The sequence below is a fragment of the Anastrepha obliqua genome, chromosome 5 (assembly GCF_027943255.1).
Source record: "Anastrepha obliqua isolate idAnaObli1 chromosome 5, idAnaObli1_1.0, whole genome shotgun sequence".
NCBI lineage: Eukaryota > Metazoa > Arthropoda > Insecta > Diptera > Tephritidae > Anastrepha > Anastrepha obliqua.
Genome location: NC_072896.1, coordinates 90,810,984 through 90,830,976, shown reverse-complemented (window position 1 = coordinate 90,830,976; position 19,993 = coordinate 90,810,984). Strand labels below are relative to the sequence as shown.

The 19,993-nt window shown below is 37.0% G+C and overlaps 1 protein-coding gene across 1 annotated transcript; it reads right to left on the bottom strand.

The window, feature by feature from the left end:
• Positions 1-851: 851 nt before the first annotated feature.
• Positions 852-15,227, bottom strand: LOC129247251 (glycerophosphocholine phosphodiesterase GPCPD1). The gene is made up of 6 exons (XM_054886303.1): positions 14,453-15,227; positions 3,577-3,918; positions 2,414-3,513; positions 1,875-2,351; positions 1,666-1,812; positions 852-1,600 (listed from the first exon to the last, which is right to left on the bottom strand). The coding sequence occupies exons 2-6, from the start codon at positions 3,812-3,814 to the stop codon at positions 1,493-1,495; spliced, it is 2,070 nt and encodes a 689-aa protein (XP_054742278.1). The 5' UTR covers positions 3,815-3,918; positions 14,453-15,227; the 3' UTR covers positions 852-1,492.
• Positions 15,228-19,993: the final 4,766 nt, after the last annotated feature.

Genomic DNA, 19,993 nt, shown 5'->3' with positions numbered 1-19,993 from the left:
TTCATTTATTTTGTTTTCTTTTCGAAGTGAAAACTTCTTTAGAATCGTTGGGAGTGATTTGAGATTCGATGAAACGAAAAAGCGACACTCTTGGCTACGAACCGTTATATGTTGGTATACGTACATATATGTGTGTGCCTGCGTACTGCTGAGCCACGCTAGTATAGTGAGTATTGTAGTATGTATACTACACTGCCTATTACTTGCTTTGGTGTTTAGTTCAAGCGTCATACGTATGCATGTTTGTATGTACGGAGCCACGGTGAGCGGGAAGGCATTATGTATACCTATACTACACTACCTAATACTTGCTTAGACCAAGCGTCCTACGAATGTGTGTGTGTATGTTAGTACGTCTGTGTAATATACGCGTTACGACGCTCATAATAGCAAGAAAATAATATATGAACTTTATAGCAATATTATAATGAACCTATAATTATCCCGCTCCTAATGCTGCTTTCGTCTCATTCTCTCTCAGTTTGTTTTACGGAAGGTTTCACTTTTATCGCGTCTAACCGTTAGACTGGTATTTTTTTCTTTTTCATTTCTTTTGTTTTCTTTTTTCTTTTCTTTTTTATTTCTTTTTTTTCTTTTTTTTCTTTTTCTTCTTTTTTTTTGTTCTTGTTTTTCTTTTTTATTTCTTTATTTTTGTGTTTATCTTTTTTTTTCTTTTTTATATCTTTTTTTTCTTTATTATTTTTTTTTGTATTTATTTTTTTTTTTTTCTTTTATTTTTTTTTTTTATTTCTTTATTTTTAACATAAAATGCTGTGGCTCACCTTTACTGGCTTTTATGAATTTTTTATGTACTACAAACCTCCCATCAAGAATGATAGTCACGACAAAAGTGGTGAGTATTTCCTGATAATCCATTAGCTTTATTTTTATGTATATTTTAATGCTTTTCGTCGAAGTTTCTAAACAAGCGTCCTCTTACGCTCGATAAAGTTTTGTGCAGTTTTTTGTATTCATAGATTCTCTTATTTTTTTTATAAATTTTTCTTATTTTTGAAGTTCAAACATTGGCTTTATTATTATACTTTTATTTGCATACGCACTCAATTCGCAGCCTATAACGCTTACATAACGCTCGCAACGGCCATTGAAGCAATGTGCAGCCAGTCAAACATCAATAATTTCTGGTCGAAATTAAGGTAAAGATCGACAACAAAGCACACTTTTAACGCATTTTGTGGTATGTAACTGGTCTTTTAATATCCCATTTTTTTCTAATCAATCATTAAAACATATTTACTAATTTAAACATACATTCGCTAGTATAGTTTTCAGGAAAAGACTATTAAAATTACGCATTACTTAGGTAATATTTGTATAGAAAAAAAAGAGTTTGTTAGGAAACTGAGGTGTCATATGTGGTGGTCGCATTTTTTTTCGGTTTATGAATGAAATGGATTAGCAATCAATTCAGACGTAACTTAAATTTAGTTTCAATATCGAATGTCGCATGGTCCTTAAATGAATGCTGCTTTTACTGTTTCACCGGTATATTGTCATGCCAGAATTTGCCCCGCTCCAGCGCTTGCAGTTTGAGAATTTCATTTTGACTCTCCCTGGCTTGCAGTAAAAATACGCTTTGCTGTAGAAATTGAAAAATATTTCGTTTAGATAGTTAAAAGAGTAGCTTAAATATGAAATATCTACCTTGACTTCCTTGCTAGTCAGCACATCCATTTTGTCATAAATGATAGCATGCGAGCCCAAGTCCTTAAGGAACTTGATTGTGTCCTTACAGTTATTGTCATCACCCCAACAAAATACAACTAAGCCGTGACTTTTAGCCAAATTAATCTGTTAGGGGAATGATATTATTTGCATTTATTACAACAAAAAATTATCACCAATTGCATTACCTGGGTAGGATCACGCAGCAAGTCCTCGGTGTGCGCCACTATGCCCAACAATTCCATGGAAAGTGAATTGTAAACAGCCATTTCAATAGTGTTACCGCGCGGATCGAAATATTTTTGGTATTTGGTGCTTTCGCCGATTGTCAAGAACATAACCGGATATCGATTCTGCTTGAAACGCAACATTGTGCAAATGTCCGGATCAAAACATGAGAAGACAATACGTCGCTGACCAGCCTTACGGAATACCACATTCAAAATGCAATCCACATAAAGATTACGATCGATTGTATGTTCGAATTCCTCCTCCATCGAACCATCTTTGAGACGCTGAGACCACTTCACTTCTATGTTAAAGCCCACATGTGAATCGATGACGTCCAAAACATCGGCTAGACGTGGAAACGGTTGGTGTTCCAACAGGTCATCGTTATCAAAACAACGCTCCTCGCGCGTACGCCCCTCAGCGGTATGATAAACCTGAAAACAAATGAATAAGCATATTTTTCTATTAAAAATCTATTTCATGCAAATTCAGTTACCTTCAAATTATTCAGCTGATCCACAGTTAGCTCGCGCATTGGCAACTCCAGAAAATCATTTGGCTTGCAACTACCCTTGGCTTTAAGCGACACGTAGATCATGAAGTCATGGTACACGACCGGCACCAGGTCCTTGCTCAACTGTACATCGAACTCCACCATATCTGCGCCATGGTCCACAGCATTCTTCAACGAAGTTATTGTGTTTTCACGTATCACAGAATCTTTTGTTTTGAAGCTTGTGCCCGAACCGCGATGGCCCACATCCAAACCAGTCCATTTGGGGTTCCAATAACGCGTATACGTAACCGCCATATCCAGCTTGATGCATTTATTTGGCTTTATAAGCAAATAGCCAATCTGCATCATGCCCATGGGGCGATGGCGTGTAGCGCAAGTGATGGGAATCTCCAGATTACCATCCGAACGCTTCAGCAAATTAGGTAAAACGTAATGATAACCCAAATGGTATGGCGGTTCATCCAACGCTGCTTTCGAGCTGTACGAGTACAAATCGATCAGATAGGCAGTGCTATCGAAGTCACCAATTGTCAAGTGAAAAATCACCACGTCATCGGGCCCACAGGCGGAACCGAATTGCGGTTGAAATTTGATTTGCGATTCTTCTGCATTCAATATGGCCACTTCATTGAAAGCAAATGCAGTGCTAAGGTCAGCGCCATTCTCACGCGTGTCGTGCGTATCGTGCGTGTCATTTGAGAGTGAATCTTCCAGCGGCGAAAGTGCACCACTACCACTGGGCATTGTTAAATTCATTGGCGTCACCTTGACGTATATTAAACGTCTCTTCATGCGTTGCTTCCAAGTGAAAGGGGCATTGAAAAATTTCAGCTGCACAATTGTCTCCGATGTAACCCAGCCCCGATCCACTTTTTCAGCGCCGTCCACATAACCATAGACCTCATCACACTCCCTGGTCTTGCGGCCCACTCCAGGCACGATATGGCGTGGCTGCCGATGTGTCTCCCAATGACGCACAATCGTTTTCTCTGCTGTTGGATCGACTGCCACCACTAAGTAACGATATTCAGTGGGTGTGTCGCGTGGAATGCTCACATAGATATACCAAGCGTTGGTGTCTAAAAATGTAGAATAACGTGGTTAAAGTCCCGCCCACCGGCGCGGGTACGTTACCCACTCACCATCTTCCTTCATCATGATTTTACACTCGCTAAACTGCCAATTGCCCAGCTGATCAGTGTCGCCCACAATTGCCAGACGCTCGTTGCGCCCCATGTCACGATTCATCATCACATAAAATTTCCAGTTGACGTGAATCGGTGTCGCAGGCGCAAACACTTCCGTGGATGTTGTCGATGAGGAGGGCGCCGCCATGGCATTGCAATCCTCTGCCTCGTCGGCGAAAAACCAGCGTTGCATTTTGTAGACTTCGGCTTCCGCAAATGCTTCCGAACAAGTTGGAAATTTAGTTCCAACAAATACGCGCAGAAAATTAAAAATAAGTTATGCCAAAAATAGAATAGCTGTAAAGTGACACAAAGAAAATTAAAAACATGAATACTGAGTCAAAGAAAAAGTAAAAAAAGGGGGATATTTAGTATTTTACCGCGTTGATTGTGGGCGCTTTGCGAAATGGGTAGGGTTTTCCCAACTCTTATTTTCGTCAAAAAAAGGGCGTGCATTTACCAAACTTTTCTAAAATGGAGTCCTTTAAAATATATACATAAAAAAAAATTCGATGGCCTATCAAAGAAGCGCTAATTTTTAAAGTGTGAGCCCCCTTTACCGCGCATATGTATGTATGCCAGGATGCTTGAATACAAGGTTGCATCTTCCGAATTAGCTGTGTCGTCAAAGCCTATGAATAAACGAACAAAATGAAGGGGAATTACTTGTTTAAGCTGCGATTAGTGGTGCCGTAGCCAAAACGCCATAGCTGCAACATTACAGCATTTGTCGATAAGGGGGCGTCCATAAATTACGTGAGGTTTTTTTTTTAATTTTCTGTACCCCCCTCCCCCCCTAGTGAGATGTCGTGAGATTTTATTCAACCCCCTCCCCCATCCCCCAATCTCACGTGAGATTTTTCAAAATGTGGGTTTCTTATGTAAACGCGTTGGATTGTTATTGTAAAAAGAAAAAAATTTGCTTCGTGCTTTTATTTACTAGTTAAGACTGGTAATCAATATTGCTGACAGTTATAAGTGTAATAAAAAGTTAACAATAGAAGACTTAAATCGTAACTACTGCGATTAAAAAAAGAATATCTACTCTAATTCAGTCCATCTAGAATCATGCGCTGTTTCAAGAGAGACTATTAGGACCAACATGTCCGTATGAGTTTCAGTAAAATCATCTGCTCCTTCAACTTCGTTCTGATCTAGCCACTCTAAGCCGTTGACGCTTGCGCACAGTAACTCATTAGCTCGTCTTGTGACAATCCGTGAGGGTCGCACTTTGCGGAACATACGCGCTTGCTTAGCTGGTGCAATGTGAGCTGCTCGCCTGTGCTCTGCAGCTCTGGTGATAGATGCGAAGTAAATACCGCATGTACTGCAGCATCTTTTCTCTACATCATCACGTATACTTGGGCAATAGAGATCATAAGGCGTGCTGATAAAGGCATTCAGCGGTTGAATCGGTAGGCGTATTAGAAATGGAGCAAATGACTTTCCGTCATGTTCTTTAAAGTCCGGAATTGTCAAACGTCCATCAACCTGAGTGATAGGGTATGGAGGTGGCAGAAAACGGTCATGAAGAATCATATGCAGATCACTCCGGCGTGGGCTGCAGCACTTCTGGTCATCGCATTTCACAACCTAAAAAAAAATTAAAAACAATTTCATTTTGTAACTCTTAATAAAAGTTTGTTGACATTCGCGCTCGTTAAAAAACTAGAAAAAAAATAAAATAGGCACGCATAAAAATTTGGACCAAAATAGTATAATTATTTTTTTTTTGTTTCAATCAGAAAAAAAATTGCGTGGTATTTGCCGAGACCCCCCCCCCCCTCTCTCCAACGTAAGATTAGATGAGATTTGACTCGACCCCCTCCCCCCTTAAACATCTCACGTAATTTATGGACGCCCCCTAAGTCATGCCAAAACCATAAACAGCTGAATTTGAAGTAGAATTAATGACGACAATTGCTGTTAAGGGGCCGTTCAAGTGTTACGTAAGCAGATTTATTACAATTATTTATTTATTTAGAGGTTAGGTTTTCAAGATGAAATAAAACGTATATAATTTAATGTTATGGCCAAGAATTTAGCTTTATTATAAAGATAAGGGTTTGCCATTATGTTTTAAAAATGATTTCGGGCAAGTGGTCGCCGCGGCTGGCTCGAATAAATTCCAGCCGAGAGGCCCAATTTTCGACCACTTTTTGCAGCAATTGGGGCCGTATGTCAGCAATAACGCGCCGAATATTCTCTTCCAAGACGTCAATCGTCTCGGGCTTAACTGCGTAGACAAGCGACTTCACATAGCCCCACAAGAAATAGTCCAGCGGTGTTATATCGCACGATCTTGGAGGCCACGCCACAGGTCCACGGCGCGAGATAATGCGCTCAGCAAAAGTCTCCCTCAATAAATCGATTGTTGCGTTGGCTGTATGGCATGTAGCGCCGTCTTGTTGGAACCAAAGGTCGTCCACATCAACATCGTCCAATTCAGGCACGAAAAAGTCATTAATCATGGCTCTATAGCGCTCTCCATTAACTGTAACATTATGGCCGGCTTCATTTTTAAAGAAATATGGACCAATGATTCCATCTGCCCATAGAGCACACCAAACAGTGACTTTTTGAGGATGTAACGGCGTCTCAGCAACGGCTTGTGGATTATGTTCACTCCAAATGCGACAATTTTGCTTATTGACATACCCGTTCAACCAAAAGTGAGCTTCATCGCTGAACAAAAACCATTATTTTCGAACCGCGCGAACCGAACCATTATTTTCGTAATAAATTTGCACGATTTGCAAACGTTGTTCAGGTGTAAGTCTATTCATTATGAAATGGCAAACCAAACTGAGCACAAATCAAGTGACAGCTGTCAAAAAGACCATCTACGAAAAAAGTAGTGCCAACTTGAAAGCCTAACCTCTAAAAAAAAAACACCCTTTATTAAATTCAAATTGACAGTCTTCAGTCCATGAAACCCGAATCCATGATTCTAAGTTTTCGATGATATTGGATTGCTTCGATTGCTGCTCGGTGTTGTGAGTCTGCTCACGTTCATCCGATTTTGGAATGTCTACGTCGTTCTCATCGAGCCATTCAACATTATGGTGCTCTAATAATGCACATCAGTTCATTAGCACGACGAGCAGCGACTCTTACAGGTCTAACTTTCCTATCAGTGTGCGTGTTTACTTTTTTATGGATCTTCTCGATGTGACGATTTAGTGACTTGATGGAAGCAAGATAAAGACCACACATTTTGCATGTTCGACTTGATAGCCTCAATTTTACCATGACAAAAATAATCGTAGGACATTTGCAGGAAATCTTTGAGTGAAGCACTTAAGCGTAGAGATAAATTGACTGGAAGATCAAGAAATTGCCCTCCTTCAACCAAAACCAAGTCAATATTAAACCAGCCAGTTCCCGACTAAGAGAAGCCATTCTGCGCTCTACTCTGTTGAACGCACTTCTTCCAGGAGCATTGGTAGCTAAAAACAATGCATCGAGATCATATCGCTTAAAGTGTTGTATAGCAAACCCTATGACTTTTTCATAACGCCGATTTTCATCTGGCCCTCCATCAACCGTCATGATTACCACTGGTTTTACTAGTCAGCCATGGTCAGTTTTAGCTAATGGTCGAAACTCTTCAAGTTCGAGAAGCGTCTCGAAATCCTGTGCATGAGTATTAGCAGTAGATGAACTATGCTTTTCACTTCGAATAGCGATGTATGTTGGTCCAGAATATCCAACGCCTTCCGGTTGTCCTAGCATACTGGAAGTGATTTTGATAACAGCATAAACAGATGGTATTAACGGCTTGGCATAGTATCTCTGGCAGAATACAAAGTGTACGCGTTTATAGCGCACCGGGTTACCTTGGCCGACCTGTTGTGTTTGGTGTAGGGTGTCTGTCTGTTCCGGATAACGAAATCATTTCATCGCGCCTAGGGCCTGCAATTCCGGATTTGATAGTCTCGCTCGGTCGCCAGCTTGATTTCTCGATTTAACGTATTACCGGTTTTTCGGAGACACTATTATTATCGGACCCAGTCAAAATTTTTGGCTATATTACCCGATTATAAAAAACGAAAAGTCTAAATAAAAAAAAAATTGTCACAACAGCCAGATTCACCTGGCTCATTATGTACGGCTACCAGTACGTGTACTGCAGTATACTGCAGTGTCGACAACCTGGCTCACTATAAACGTACCCTAAAGCGAGTGCCTAAACGTATGCGTGTATATTTGCGGGAATCCCCGAAAATGCGTTTCGTTTTCAAGCATAGACAATGTGAGGGTTGCCATTCGTGTAAAAAAGTAAATAACTACCGATGACGTAATCATCATCTAGACTCCCCAACCCCCCATGTCATCCAAAATAAGCAAAACAAAGACCCCCCACCCCCGCATAGTGCTTACGTAATACTTGAACGGCCCCTAACAAACAAACAAAAACGACAATTGCACGACAGTGTGTTTTGCGTAACCGGAACGACCCGGATTTTTATTCGGCCAAGGACTGTCACTTCAGCAGTATTCCCCGCATATGCATTGGGAGTGTTTATGCTCCTACAACAACAACAACAGCAACAATAACAACGGTATTTGCCCTAATATGTTTGATCTGCACAGCTGATTACAATGGTTATGGTTATGGCTAAGGTACGGCACCACTAATCGCAGCAGAAGTGTAGGCAAAACCAATGGAAACAATCAAACTGAAGATATTATACGCATACACATAGTTTCTTAGCACGGCGTCTTCCGCATAAAAACTGCATATGGAGGCATTATATTAATTTGTGCTTTCACAATTTAATACGCTGCACTTCGTTTTCATTAGTTTGTTTAGTTTAAACCTCACAAATCACAATATTACCAAGCCTTTAACTGCATTTTCACAAACATGTAACTTCCCTCCTTTTGTTTGTTCTGCATTTTTAAGGGACCCAAGCTCAGACTTGTCATAAATGCGAAAAATAAAATAACTGTTCTGGGAAGACGTCACTTTCATTACTCAATTCGCCTTTGTGTGGACGTATTCGGACGAAAATGCAACGGGACGTCCTCCCATTAGAAAGCTTATCGGTCGTGTACTGACGCTACCATGGCAATTACAAAACTCTTTGTTGAACAAATTGTATGCGAACACTGTCTTTGTTTGTTAATAATAGCAACGCGACATTACTCAAATTTTCGACTAGCTGAGATAGAATAATAAATTTGACAAATTCTGGCTCTCGAGCTGTAAAGTAGATATTTTGGCAAAACTTTCCTTTACTACCACGATCTATTTGAATGGGGGGCGGAGAGGGAGGGGGCTTGGCACCACCCATCCCGCCCATTAGAAAGAGCAAGGTCACACCATTATAACTGTGAAAGTCCCAACCTCCTAGTGTCCCCAGGAGAAGTTTAAAAATTAGGTTTTTTCCAACCGCATTTGCAGTTTGTACTGAAATACAGTTGAAGCGAAGAGTATACAGCAGTCGTCAACCCAGCAAGCATTTAACTTAGGTTTTATATTTCATAGCACTTATGGAAACGTTGTTTTATCGTAAGAGTTATGAGTGCCAATGACGAAAATTTAGGTCAAAAATTGTCCGATTTTGCATTATTTCACTATCTATATTATAAAAATTTTTTTTTTTTGTAAAAATATTTGTTTTTGTAATATATATGTATATTTAAAATCAAAAAAGCGCCGCGGGCGAAAATTTGGACTAAAAATCGCGCGATTTTTATTCCAAACTTTCAGTATTTGTAAAAATATTTGTTTTTGTAATATATATGTATATTTGAAATCAAAAAAGCGCCGCAGTATTTGTAAAAATATTTGTTTCTGTAATATACAGCTGTCCACAAAATAATAGGAGTGCCGACATGAAAAATGTTCAAAGTTCATTTTTTTAGAATAAAATGGTTTTATTTCAAAACTTTTAGCGTAACATTAATCACATGAGCTATATACATATATTCGTAGTTAAAATATTTCAATTAAATGTATACATAAACTTAAAATTTAATTCAGGTAAAGATATATAAAAAATTGCTTCCACATAAAAATAGGAGTGATTTGTATAATACTTAGTTTCTCTAAACTTTTAACACTAAATGGCATTGAGTCGATGAGATCCTACCAACGCTTAATTGGGATTCCTTCCCATGCCTCTTTTACCACCTTCCATATATCTTTCGAATTGGTGGGTTTTTGTTGATCAACACATTTTTTAATATCGGTCCATAGATTTTCTATTGGGTTGAGGTCGGGAGACTGAGCAGGCCAGCGCATAAGCTCAATCCCATTGACTCTGAACCATTCTTTCGCTGACTAACTCGTGTGCTTATGATCATTATCCTGTTGAAATATCCATTTTAGTGGCATATTCCATGCGGCATATGGTAGCATAACTTCTTCTAATATCCTCACATAAACCTTTTGATCCATAATGCCTTCGATTAAATGTATTAGACCTACGGCACCATACGAAAAGCTACCCCATACCATGACCTTAGCGCCACCATGCTTCACTGTTTTTGTTGTGAATCGAGGATTATATTCCATATTGGGTGGGCGTCGAACATACTTTCTGGAGCCTGAACTGCCAAACAACTCGATTTTACTTTCATCGGACCACAAAATATTTCGCCATTTACTAGCCGGCCAAGATTTATACTCCTGTGCAAACTCTATACGGGCTTGCACATGCTTCTTTTTTAGAAGGGACACTTTCCGGGGACTTCTTGCGTAAAAATTATGATTGACCAAATGTCTGCGTACAGTTTCAGCACTAACTGGTAAATCAAGATCGCCGCGTACTTTCCTTGCGGAAACAAATGGGTTCCCTTTCCAGGTGCGTATGATGTTGCGATCGTCCTTAGAGGAAAGTTTTTGTTTTCGCCCGCGTTTTTCAGCTTTTGTTTTATAATACAAGACGTTTGCTAACATTTGTGCAGAACATCCAAGTATATTTTGAATTTCCTTGTACGTTTTTCCGCTGTTCTTGAGACTTTTGATTAAAGCTCGCTTCTCTTCCGTACAATGCTTTCCTCTACCCACTAAGACAAAATAAATCAACCCAAATATTAAGAATAATTCTTCGAAATTACTAGTAACCCTCTTACTTTTCGATTTTTGTAAATATGTTTGCTAGTTTATCGATATTTTAAGAAACAAAGTTCGCACTCCTATTATTTTGTGTAGCGCAATAACAACCTTCTACAACAAAATGTATTGCAGTTTTAAAATAGGGAAAGCAATAATAAAGTTCGATTCACATTTCAATACTAGTGACCCGTTAGGTGTACCGTTATGAATCGGCGTCACTTGCGTTAGCGATAAAAAAAATTGTGCACTCACTTATATTTTTCATATCGGCACTCCTATTTTTTTGTGGACAGCTGTATATATATATTTGATAATCAAAAAAGGGCCCCTATAAATAATAAAAAAATTAAAAAAAGAATTGTTCCCTTTTGGTTGACTGGGTTTTTCTTATTTCGCTTTGTTCTTCTCTCTCTCATCGTTCGTTTGACAGTTCGCTCCTCAAATTTATTCTGCACGGTATTACAAACGGTTAGAAGAACATTTGTAATAATAAAATTTTAATAGAATTTGGACCATTATTTAGTAACTTTAAATCGAATCTTTAGCTTTAAATCGAATCTTAATGTAATAAAGAATGTTTATAAGTGATTTTGTTACTTTTCTGTGTTTGTATTTAAGTGAAATAAGCGTCAGTAATAGGGCATTTTTTCAAGCTTATGCAAAAAAGATGCATTTTTAACGTTAAATATTGCTATTAATTCTTAATTTTAATTTATAAAAAGTAATATAAATCAAAAGGCTGTTATAGTGAATACATTTGCGTGTTATAATTTTTAAATTCAGTCCACGCACTTAGACATTATAAGCAAATATATCGTGGTAGAAAAGGAAAGCACAGCCAATCTATATATATAAAAATGAAATGATGGTCGTTTGTACGCATTTTTTTGAGCCGATACGAGGCCAATTTTATTCGTTCTTTTTTCATATTATAGGGATCCACTAGGGGAAGGTTTTTAGCAAAAAAATTTTTTTTTTAATATTTTCTTCATATAAAAAAAAAGAAAAAATCAAAATATTGTACAAATTGTGTTATTAGTGAAAATTCATTTTCTGTGTACAACTTTTTTTGAATAAATATACGAATTTTTCGTTATTGTGAAACGATTTGTGTTGCGTTGCTAAGTTGCAAACTTTTTTCGACGGAGAGTAAACATAAACACAGAGGTTTGTACGCTCTTTATGAAGAGAAATGCTTCAGTACACATACACGAACGCCGAACTACTGATTTGTGTTTTGTGTGCAGTTCATTTGTGAGAGCAACAAGTGTGTTGACCAAGGATAATAGATTTACCAAGGTTTGCCAGACCAGAAACAGTTATTCTGCTCTCAGAGAATTTGACAGAAGTTGTTTTTGGGTTTACGTCAAACGAGGCAAGGATAATAGATTTACCAAAGTTTGCCAGACAAGAAAACAGTTATTCGCCTCTCAGAGATTTCACAGAAGTTGTTCTTGGGTATACCTCAAACGAGATATACATTTTGTAAGAACAAAGGAAATGTTCAAACGGTTTGTTTACGAATATCGCACACCAGAGCACACACTTTATACCTTTCCCCATGTGATGTGGCAAAAAAATTTGTTTTTTCAGTTTTCTTTGGGTATTCACATCGATAAGATTACAATAGAATACATTGTTCCCGGATTGATACGAATTAAAAAAAATAGCATTACATTTTCGGAATGGCAGATTTAAATAAAGCTGTGGATTTATTTACCGAAGAGGATGAACACATGAATACACAAAATTCAGATAACTCCAACGATATGAGCGTGTTTGAAGACATGGGAATTCAGATCGATGAGGACAATGTGATTGTTGTTTCAGACGAAAATTCAACGAACAACGAGTCAAAGACGGAAATTGTTCATCACGAAACGAAAACACAATCCGAAGTTCTCAATCGAGAACTGGAGCGTGAATACCAATATGATTGTAATGAACTAAACACATTTGTAGCATCAAATTTAACGAAATTGAATGACCAACAGCAACATGTTTATGATACAATCATGAATAATGTTAGCCATGGAACTGGTGGATTGTTTTTCTTGGATGCTCTTGAGGGAACAGGAAAGACCTTTTTGATTTCATTGATATTAGCAACAATTCGATCAGATAATAACATTGCATTGGCACCCGCTTCTTCCGGAATTGCGGCTACTTTACTGGAAGGCGGTCGCACAGCACATTCTGCATTAAAGTTGCCTTTGAATATGCAGGTAAATGAAACACCAACGTGTAATATTTCGAAAACATCTGGAATGGCAAAAGTTCTTAAAGTATGTAAGCCCATCGTATGGGACGAGTGTACTATGGCTCACAAGAAACCATTGGAAGCACTTGATAGAAATTTGAAAGATCTACGAGGAAGCCAAACAGTCTTTGGAGGTGCCATGATTGTATTGGCTGGAGACTTCAGGCAAACATTACCTGTAATCCCAAAATCTACGGCTGCAGATGAAATCAATGCATGCTTAAAATCATCGTATTTATGGAGACATGTAAACACGCTTACACTTGCTACAAACGTACGTGTTCAACTACAGAACCATCCGTCAGCAGCTGAATTTTCACACCAATTACTGAAAATCGGAAATGGCCAAATGTCTGTCGATCCAACAGGAATGATTACATTGCCTAACAATTTCTGTACTTTTGCACAGTCTAAAGAGGCATTGATACAGAGTGTATTTCCAAACATAGTTCAACATTACAAAAACCATGATTGGATCAGCGAAAGAGCAATTTTAGCTGGGAAAAATAAGGACGTCAATGATATAAATGCAGCTATTTTGGATCAAATACCTGGTAACATAGTTGCATATAAGTAAGTCAATGGACACTATTACTGATCAAGATGATGTCGTAAATTATCCAACTGAATTCTTAAACTCACTCGATTGGAGCACCGATTATTATGCTGCGCAATAGTAATGTGCCCCGACTTTGCAACGGTACCAGACTCGCTGTGAAGAAGCTAATGGGTAACGTTATCGAAGCAACAATTTTGAAAGGGAAGTACAAAGGAGAAGACGTTTTGATACCCAGAATTCCACTGATTCCGACGGATTTATCATTCGATTTCAAACGTTTGCAGTTCCCTATTCGCCTTGCCTTCGCTATGACAATTAATAAGGCGCAAGGACAGTCTCTAGAATGTGTGTACTAATTTAGAATACCCAATTTTTTCTCATGGACAATTGTATGTATGTAACTTGCTCACGAGTAGGCAAACCATCGTCATTATTCATTTACGCGAAAGATGAAAAAACCAAAAACGTTGTCTACCAAAAAGTGTTACAAAATAAAGTTCGCATGAAATTGTATCAAAGAATTGGCTTTGTTTCGTATTAATTTTATTCTCTTTCAGCAAATCATTGAATTTATCGCCTAGCGAAGCGGGCGAGGGTACGCTAGTATTTTTATAAAAAAAATTAAATTAAATTACAAAAAAATAAATAGTCAAAACTTTGCAATATGCCGCGCTGCATTATTGTTGACACGAGTGTATGTAAATAAAACAAATCAACAGAATGCCAGACGGTCGTAGTGTTAATTTTTTTGTTTTTTGCAATCAGCTGTTGCGAAACACGTTTTATTTTCACGCATCAGCAAAGCAATCAACCAAGGTCATTGTTGTTTTATTATATTTTTTTTCTTTTGTTACAATCTATTAATATTGCACCACAGTACCAACTGTCACTCCTTACTGCACCCAATACAGCAACAATAAATATCCCACTGGTCTTCACTCACCTGGCTAGGAAAATATAATAAACGTTGTAATTTAAACGAATTGTTTCAAACTCCTGTTATGTTGTTGTTATGTTGAATTTTATCGCCGCAAGCAATAACACTTCTCAGCTTTATAATATATAGCGTATTTCCAAATGATGACAATGGTGTAAAAGACTTACAGAATGTGGAGTACGAGTTAATAGATATTTCTAGTGTAGGTTGAAATTACAGCACTCCGTTAGAACCGTTTAGCCGAGGTAGGACGTTTTTATACAATAACTTTGGTTGTCAGTAGGACACATGGTTGTCCAGTTATTTCAATTGAGTTTAAATAAAAAAGAGAAAGCGTGAATTAGGAAACGTAGGGGAGAAGTTAGTTGAAATCTTTGCTCTATGCTGGAGTTAAGGCGCACGAAGTAGAGTAGCTGGAGATGTTATGAAGCGCTCTGTGGAATTGTGCGATATCTCCACCAAGCAGAGAATTTGCTAAGATGTAGCGTAATTAGGATCCATTGCGATGGATTCCGATCAGACGTTATACGACTTCTTGCAGCGTAGATTTGGTAAACAAAGGTTGTGGTAGGTAGCAGTCCCACCCGTTGGCTGCCACTTGTAATCCGAACACTTCAATATATGGTTGTATAAACAAAAAAAAACTCCACAAATCCGTCTGTTTTATTTAAAGTTTTTATTACAAATAATTAAAAACGATTGCTCAACTAACTTTTCATTAACATCACAATGAAACAAAATGGAAGCAAGAAATCCAAGAAATTTGCAATCAGCGGGGTCAATCAGTGACCGATAAATCAACTAAACGCAGAGTTGTATTGCTCGCATACTCTTGCCGGTATTGAATGAAAGGCACTATATCATGAAAAAGGTACAACATTTTCCAAGTGTGTAACCCTTCAAGGATTCTCTTTTTCAACCAAGGCACTATTTAACACACAATTTGTTTTGACTTCTCTTACTTTTTTAATGCTAATGCAATGCAATTTAGCATTTTCATATGTTAAGCGCTAATATACACAAATCTGTCTATTTTGCTCGTGCATTGTAAATAATATCGCACATTAATTTGAATACAATGGTCCTATTTCAATTGCACTCGACCGCGAATACCCATATAATTTAATGGAAAGGAAGTGAAAAGTAAAAATTATAGTAAAGACACACACAATTTTCTTTAAAAAATATTCTTTAGAACAAGTTTGAGATATCTCTTTCATTTGCTCCTGAAATTATAAAATATCTAACGATTTCATTAACTGCTTAAACATCGTTCCCTTGTTTCTGATATCTGATAGTTAATGCAATTGCAAAGGGTAACAAGAAGGGAATTTTCTTGTTAGCTGGTAGATGTGTCTTGGGTAATTTGCCCTGATTATTCAATACGATAGTTCTTGGCTCTAAACCAAAACCAAAGTGTAAGCGCAGTGTTATGTTTAGTTTAACATCGTCGTAACAACACTGCTTTCACGTGAATTGGAAGCACTTCCAGCCAAACAAAACATTGGTGTATTGCTGGGGCTTATCGAGTGATTTCAACTATCGATAGTAAGTTGCGAATGCCTTTCCTTATCGAACTAATTTTTGACGTGATAACGTCTTATAATTCGATTTAACAGGCTGCACGCACGAAAAAATGTGTCGTTACCTTGCTCATTAGTGTTATCTTGCTCATTGCCGTTACCTTGAATGAACTGCAAGCGAAAGCGCGGAACGAACGACAAAGCAAACAAAGCAAACGAACGGCAACGTTCGACATCTTGCTCTCTCCTACTTAAGTGAGCGTATATGTGTATGTTTATGCGCATATGTACATATATAAATTCACTTATTTGTATTTGCATATGCCTTCTTATTGATTATTATTAATTTGATTTACTTGAAGAATTTAAAATAAAACCAAGTTTGTTAATAATACCTGTTGTTTTAATGTTATTATTATTTTTTGACGTGATAACGTCTTATAATTCTATGTAGCCAGCTGCACGCACCAAAAAATGCATCGTTATCTTGCTCATGCGTTGTTACCTTGCTTGAACAGCATGTTATGTTATGTTATGTTATGTTATGTTATGTTATGTTATGTTATGTTATGTTATGTTATGTTATGTTATGTTATGTTATGTTATGTTATGTTATGTTAGGTTATGTTATGTTATGTTATGTTATGTTATGTTATGTTATGTTATGTTATGTTATGTTATGTTATGTTATGTTATGTTATGTTATGTTATGTTATGTTATGTTATGTTATGTTATGTTATGTTATGTTATGTTATGTTATGTTATGTTATGTTATGTTATGTTATGTTATGTTATGTTATGTTAAGTTATGTTATGTTATGTTATGTTATGTTATGTTATGTTATGTTATGTTATGTTATGTTATGTTATGTTATGTTATGTTATGTTATGTTATGTTATGTTATGTTATGTTATGTTATGTTATGTTATGTTATGTTATGTTAAAGTATATTATGTTATGTTAATGTTAACTCATTCTCTATATCCATAAAAAATATCTGTCAAACAAATAAAATTAAAATTTTCTTTTGAAATATGCAACCATTCAATTAGTATTTTCTTATGACGTTATCACGTTAAACTATCGTCAGTAAACCGACTTTACAGACAACCTCTTTTTTCAGTCGTACATTCGTTTATCTATTTATTTAATTAATTTAATTTAATATATGGAAAATAACAATAAATTATTATTTTACAATAAAAAAAAGGAGCACTAGCTGCCAGGGCTTACGGCTCAAATATGAAAATATCACTTGTAATTTACTTGCACACAAATTAATTTACATTTAATTTAAATTTATTGACTAAAATTACGTTCACATAAGCATTAATTACCAATAAATCCACAAAATTAATCTACCCGTTTACATATAGCAGATTACCTGCAAAATTGACAATCAGCTGTCGGTACTGTTGTGAAAGGTTTGTTATTAACGATATGAAAAAAGACAAAGAGAAGGAACAGCTAATTTATTGTACAATTGGCTTTTAATAATAAAGGATGTTGGAGGAAGTCTGAAAACGTCGTCTACTGGGTTTCAAAAAAATATGGCAGCAATACGCATTCGAAATTCGATATTACATTTTATAATAAGTAATAAGAGGGCACACGTTTATGGACACACGCTTTTTTCTGTTATATGAATACATAGTTAATAATACCTCAGAAACATTTTATTAGAATTATGTCTATAAACCTGTTTTCTTTGCCGGCATCCATTTTATTTAGTTGTTACTTTGACGTTTCTCTTCACACTCGTAAAAATAATGATCTATTACACAGAAAACACAGGATTGCATGTCAAAATTTTGGTTATTATCTAGGATTATTTTATAATCTCAGAATTTGAGAGAGACATTTTGTAATGGGAAATCTCGCGTTTTAATTACGGATTGGGATTTAGGCACGAAAAAGTAGATCATCTACTTATACGTGTATGTGAACGTATTATAAGAAACGATGAAAACAGTCAATTTCAATTAATGTAATGGGTACTCATTGCCAGCTTAAGGACTGTCTTCGCCCATGTGCTTATTAATGTAATTTTGCTTTTTAATGTAGCCATTGCCATAGCCAACGATGAGCTGTATGAGCTTTACGACGGCATAGACATAGCGCAGCGAATAAATATCCAGCGGCTATGTTGGCTCGGTCATGTCGTCCGAATGGATACAAACGCTCCGGCTTTGAAAGTATTCGATGCGGTACCAGCTGCTGGTAGCAGAGGAAGAGGAAGGCCTCCTCTGCGTTGGAAAGATCAGGTGGAGAAGGACTTGGCTTCACTTGGTGTGTCCAATTGGCGCCGGTTAGCACGAGAAAGAAATAATTGGCGCGCTTTATTAAACTCGGTCAAAATCGCGTAAGCGGTTCTGCGCCAATTAAGAAGAAGAATGTAGTCATTTAACTCAAAATGAGCTTCATTACTAAACACAATTCTTCGATAAAAATGTTCAGATTTAATTTTTGAATCTAACCAGAATCGACTCCGACATACCAAACATATCGCACTTGTTACGTTAAAGCGTAACAACTCAAAATCTGAACATTTCCAGTAGAGACGAAAAACTGTTTCCGTAAATATTAAGAGGTTAGGGGTAGTCAGAGGCCCGAAAAAATGATGATTTTCACGATTTTTTTTTTGCTACTTAATTAATTTATTTAACAAAAATAAAAACATAGCATAAAAACATTATGTTAATTAATAATTGCAAAAGTTATCGCTGTTTGTGTGAAGCCCGTTTCTCCAGAAGTCCCTTGCGGTGAACATCACAAGTCCTTGCAGATTCATCTAAAACCAATCGGATGAGAAAAATTATTTTTATTGATAGATAATCTCGAGCCGGATCGAAGCTTTTTTTTTTTTCAAAATGAACAACATGGCGGCCTCAGGAAATATTTTTCAGATTTTCGGGAAAAAACCAACAGTTAATTGTTAAAAAAAAATCGAAATTTTTGAAAAAAAAATCCTTCGATCAGGCACAAGTTTTTTATGTTTTTCAAAAGCTGTATAAATTTTATTGAAATCTACGTAGCGGTTTTTAAGTTACAGTGTTCACCAGTTTGAAAAACATAGTTTTGAGAAAAACGCATTTAAAGTTTTGCTATCGGCTCCGGAGCGGCCGAGCGCCCTTTGTTAATTGTTGAATAACTTGAAAAGTATTTGTCGGATTCACTTCAAATTTTTACACAATATTTTTAAAACATTATACTTTAAGAAAATGCAAAACAAAAATCGATTTTTTGAAAATTCTGACTACCCCTAACCCCTTAATAATACAGGTATTACAAGGGAAAAATATGTAATTGCACGAAAATATCATTAAAAACCAAATAACGGTTGTTTCATTCTTATTTGTTTAGTAGTTGCGCTAAAATAACCAATTTTTGAGTGGTTACTCTTTTCCTTTTCTTTTTGAGTTGTTACGCTTTAACGTAACAAGTGCGATATGTCCGGCATGTGAAAGCATCCCGCACGACACTAACCACCTTGTCACATGCCCTCTAAAACCGACTCATCTAACACCTCTCTCCCTCTGGGCCCAACCCGTCGAAACAGCATGTTTCCTGTGCCTACCCCTAGATGAGCTAGACGAAGACGACCGGTGATATGCCCTACGCTGGCGATGCTGCTACAACAACAATAGCAAGAACCCATGATTCAATGAATGAATAATTGAACCATGGCAAGAACCAAGGTGGATTTATTAAGGTGACAGCATTCACCCAGCTGAATTTTTCACCGTAGGTATGGCTTACGTCAAAATGATATGCTTTGTTTGTATGTATTGGTATGTGTACATTCGTATGTTTACATTTGCTTGCTGATTTTGACGTGATGCTTGCACCAAACGCAACAACAAATACATGTAGGGTTTTACTTATATGTGTTTGCTGTCACCTGTAATAAATTCGCCTTGGCAAGAACCAATGCAGTTTGCTATGCTCAACTGTCAAGCCATACTTATCAATATCGATAGTTCTCATGCACTTCGATATTTATTCGATAGTCCCCGTAATAA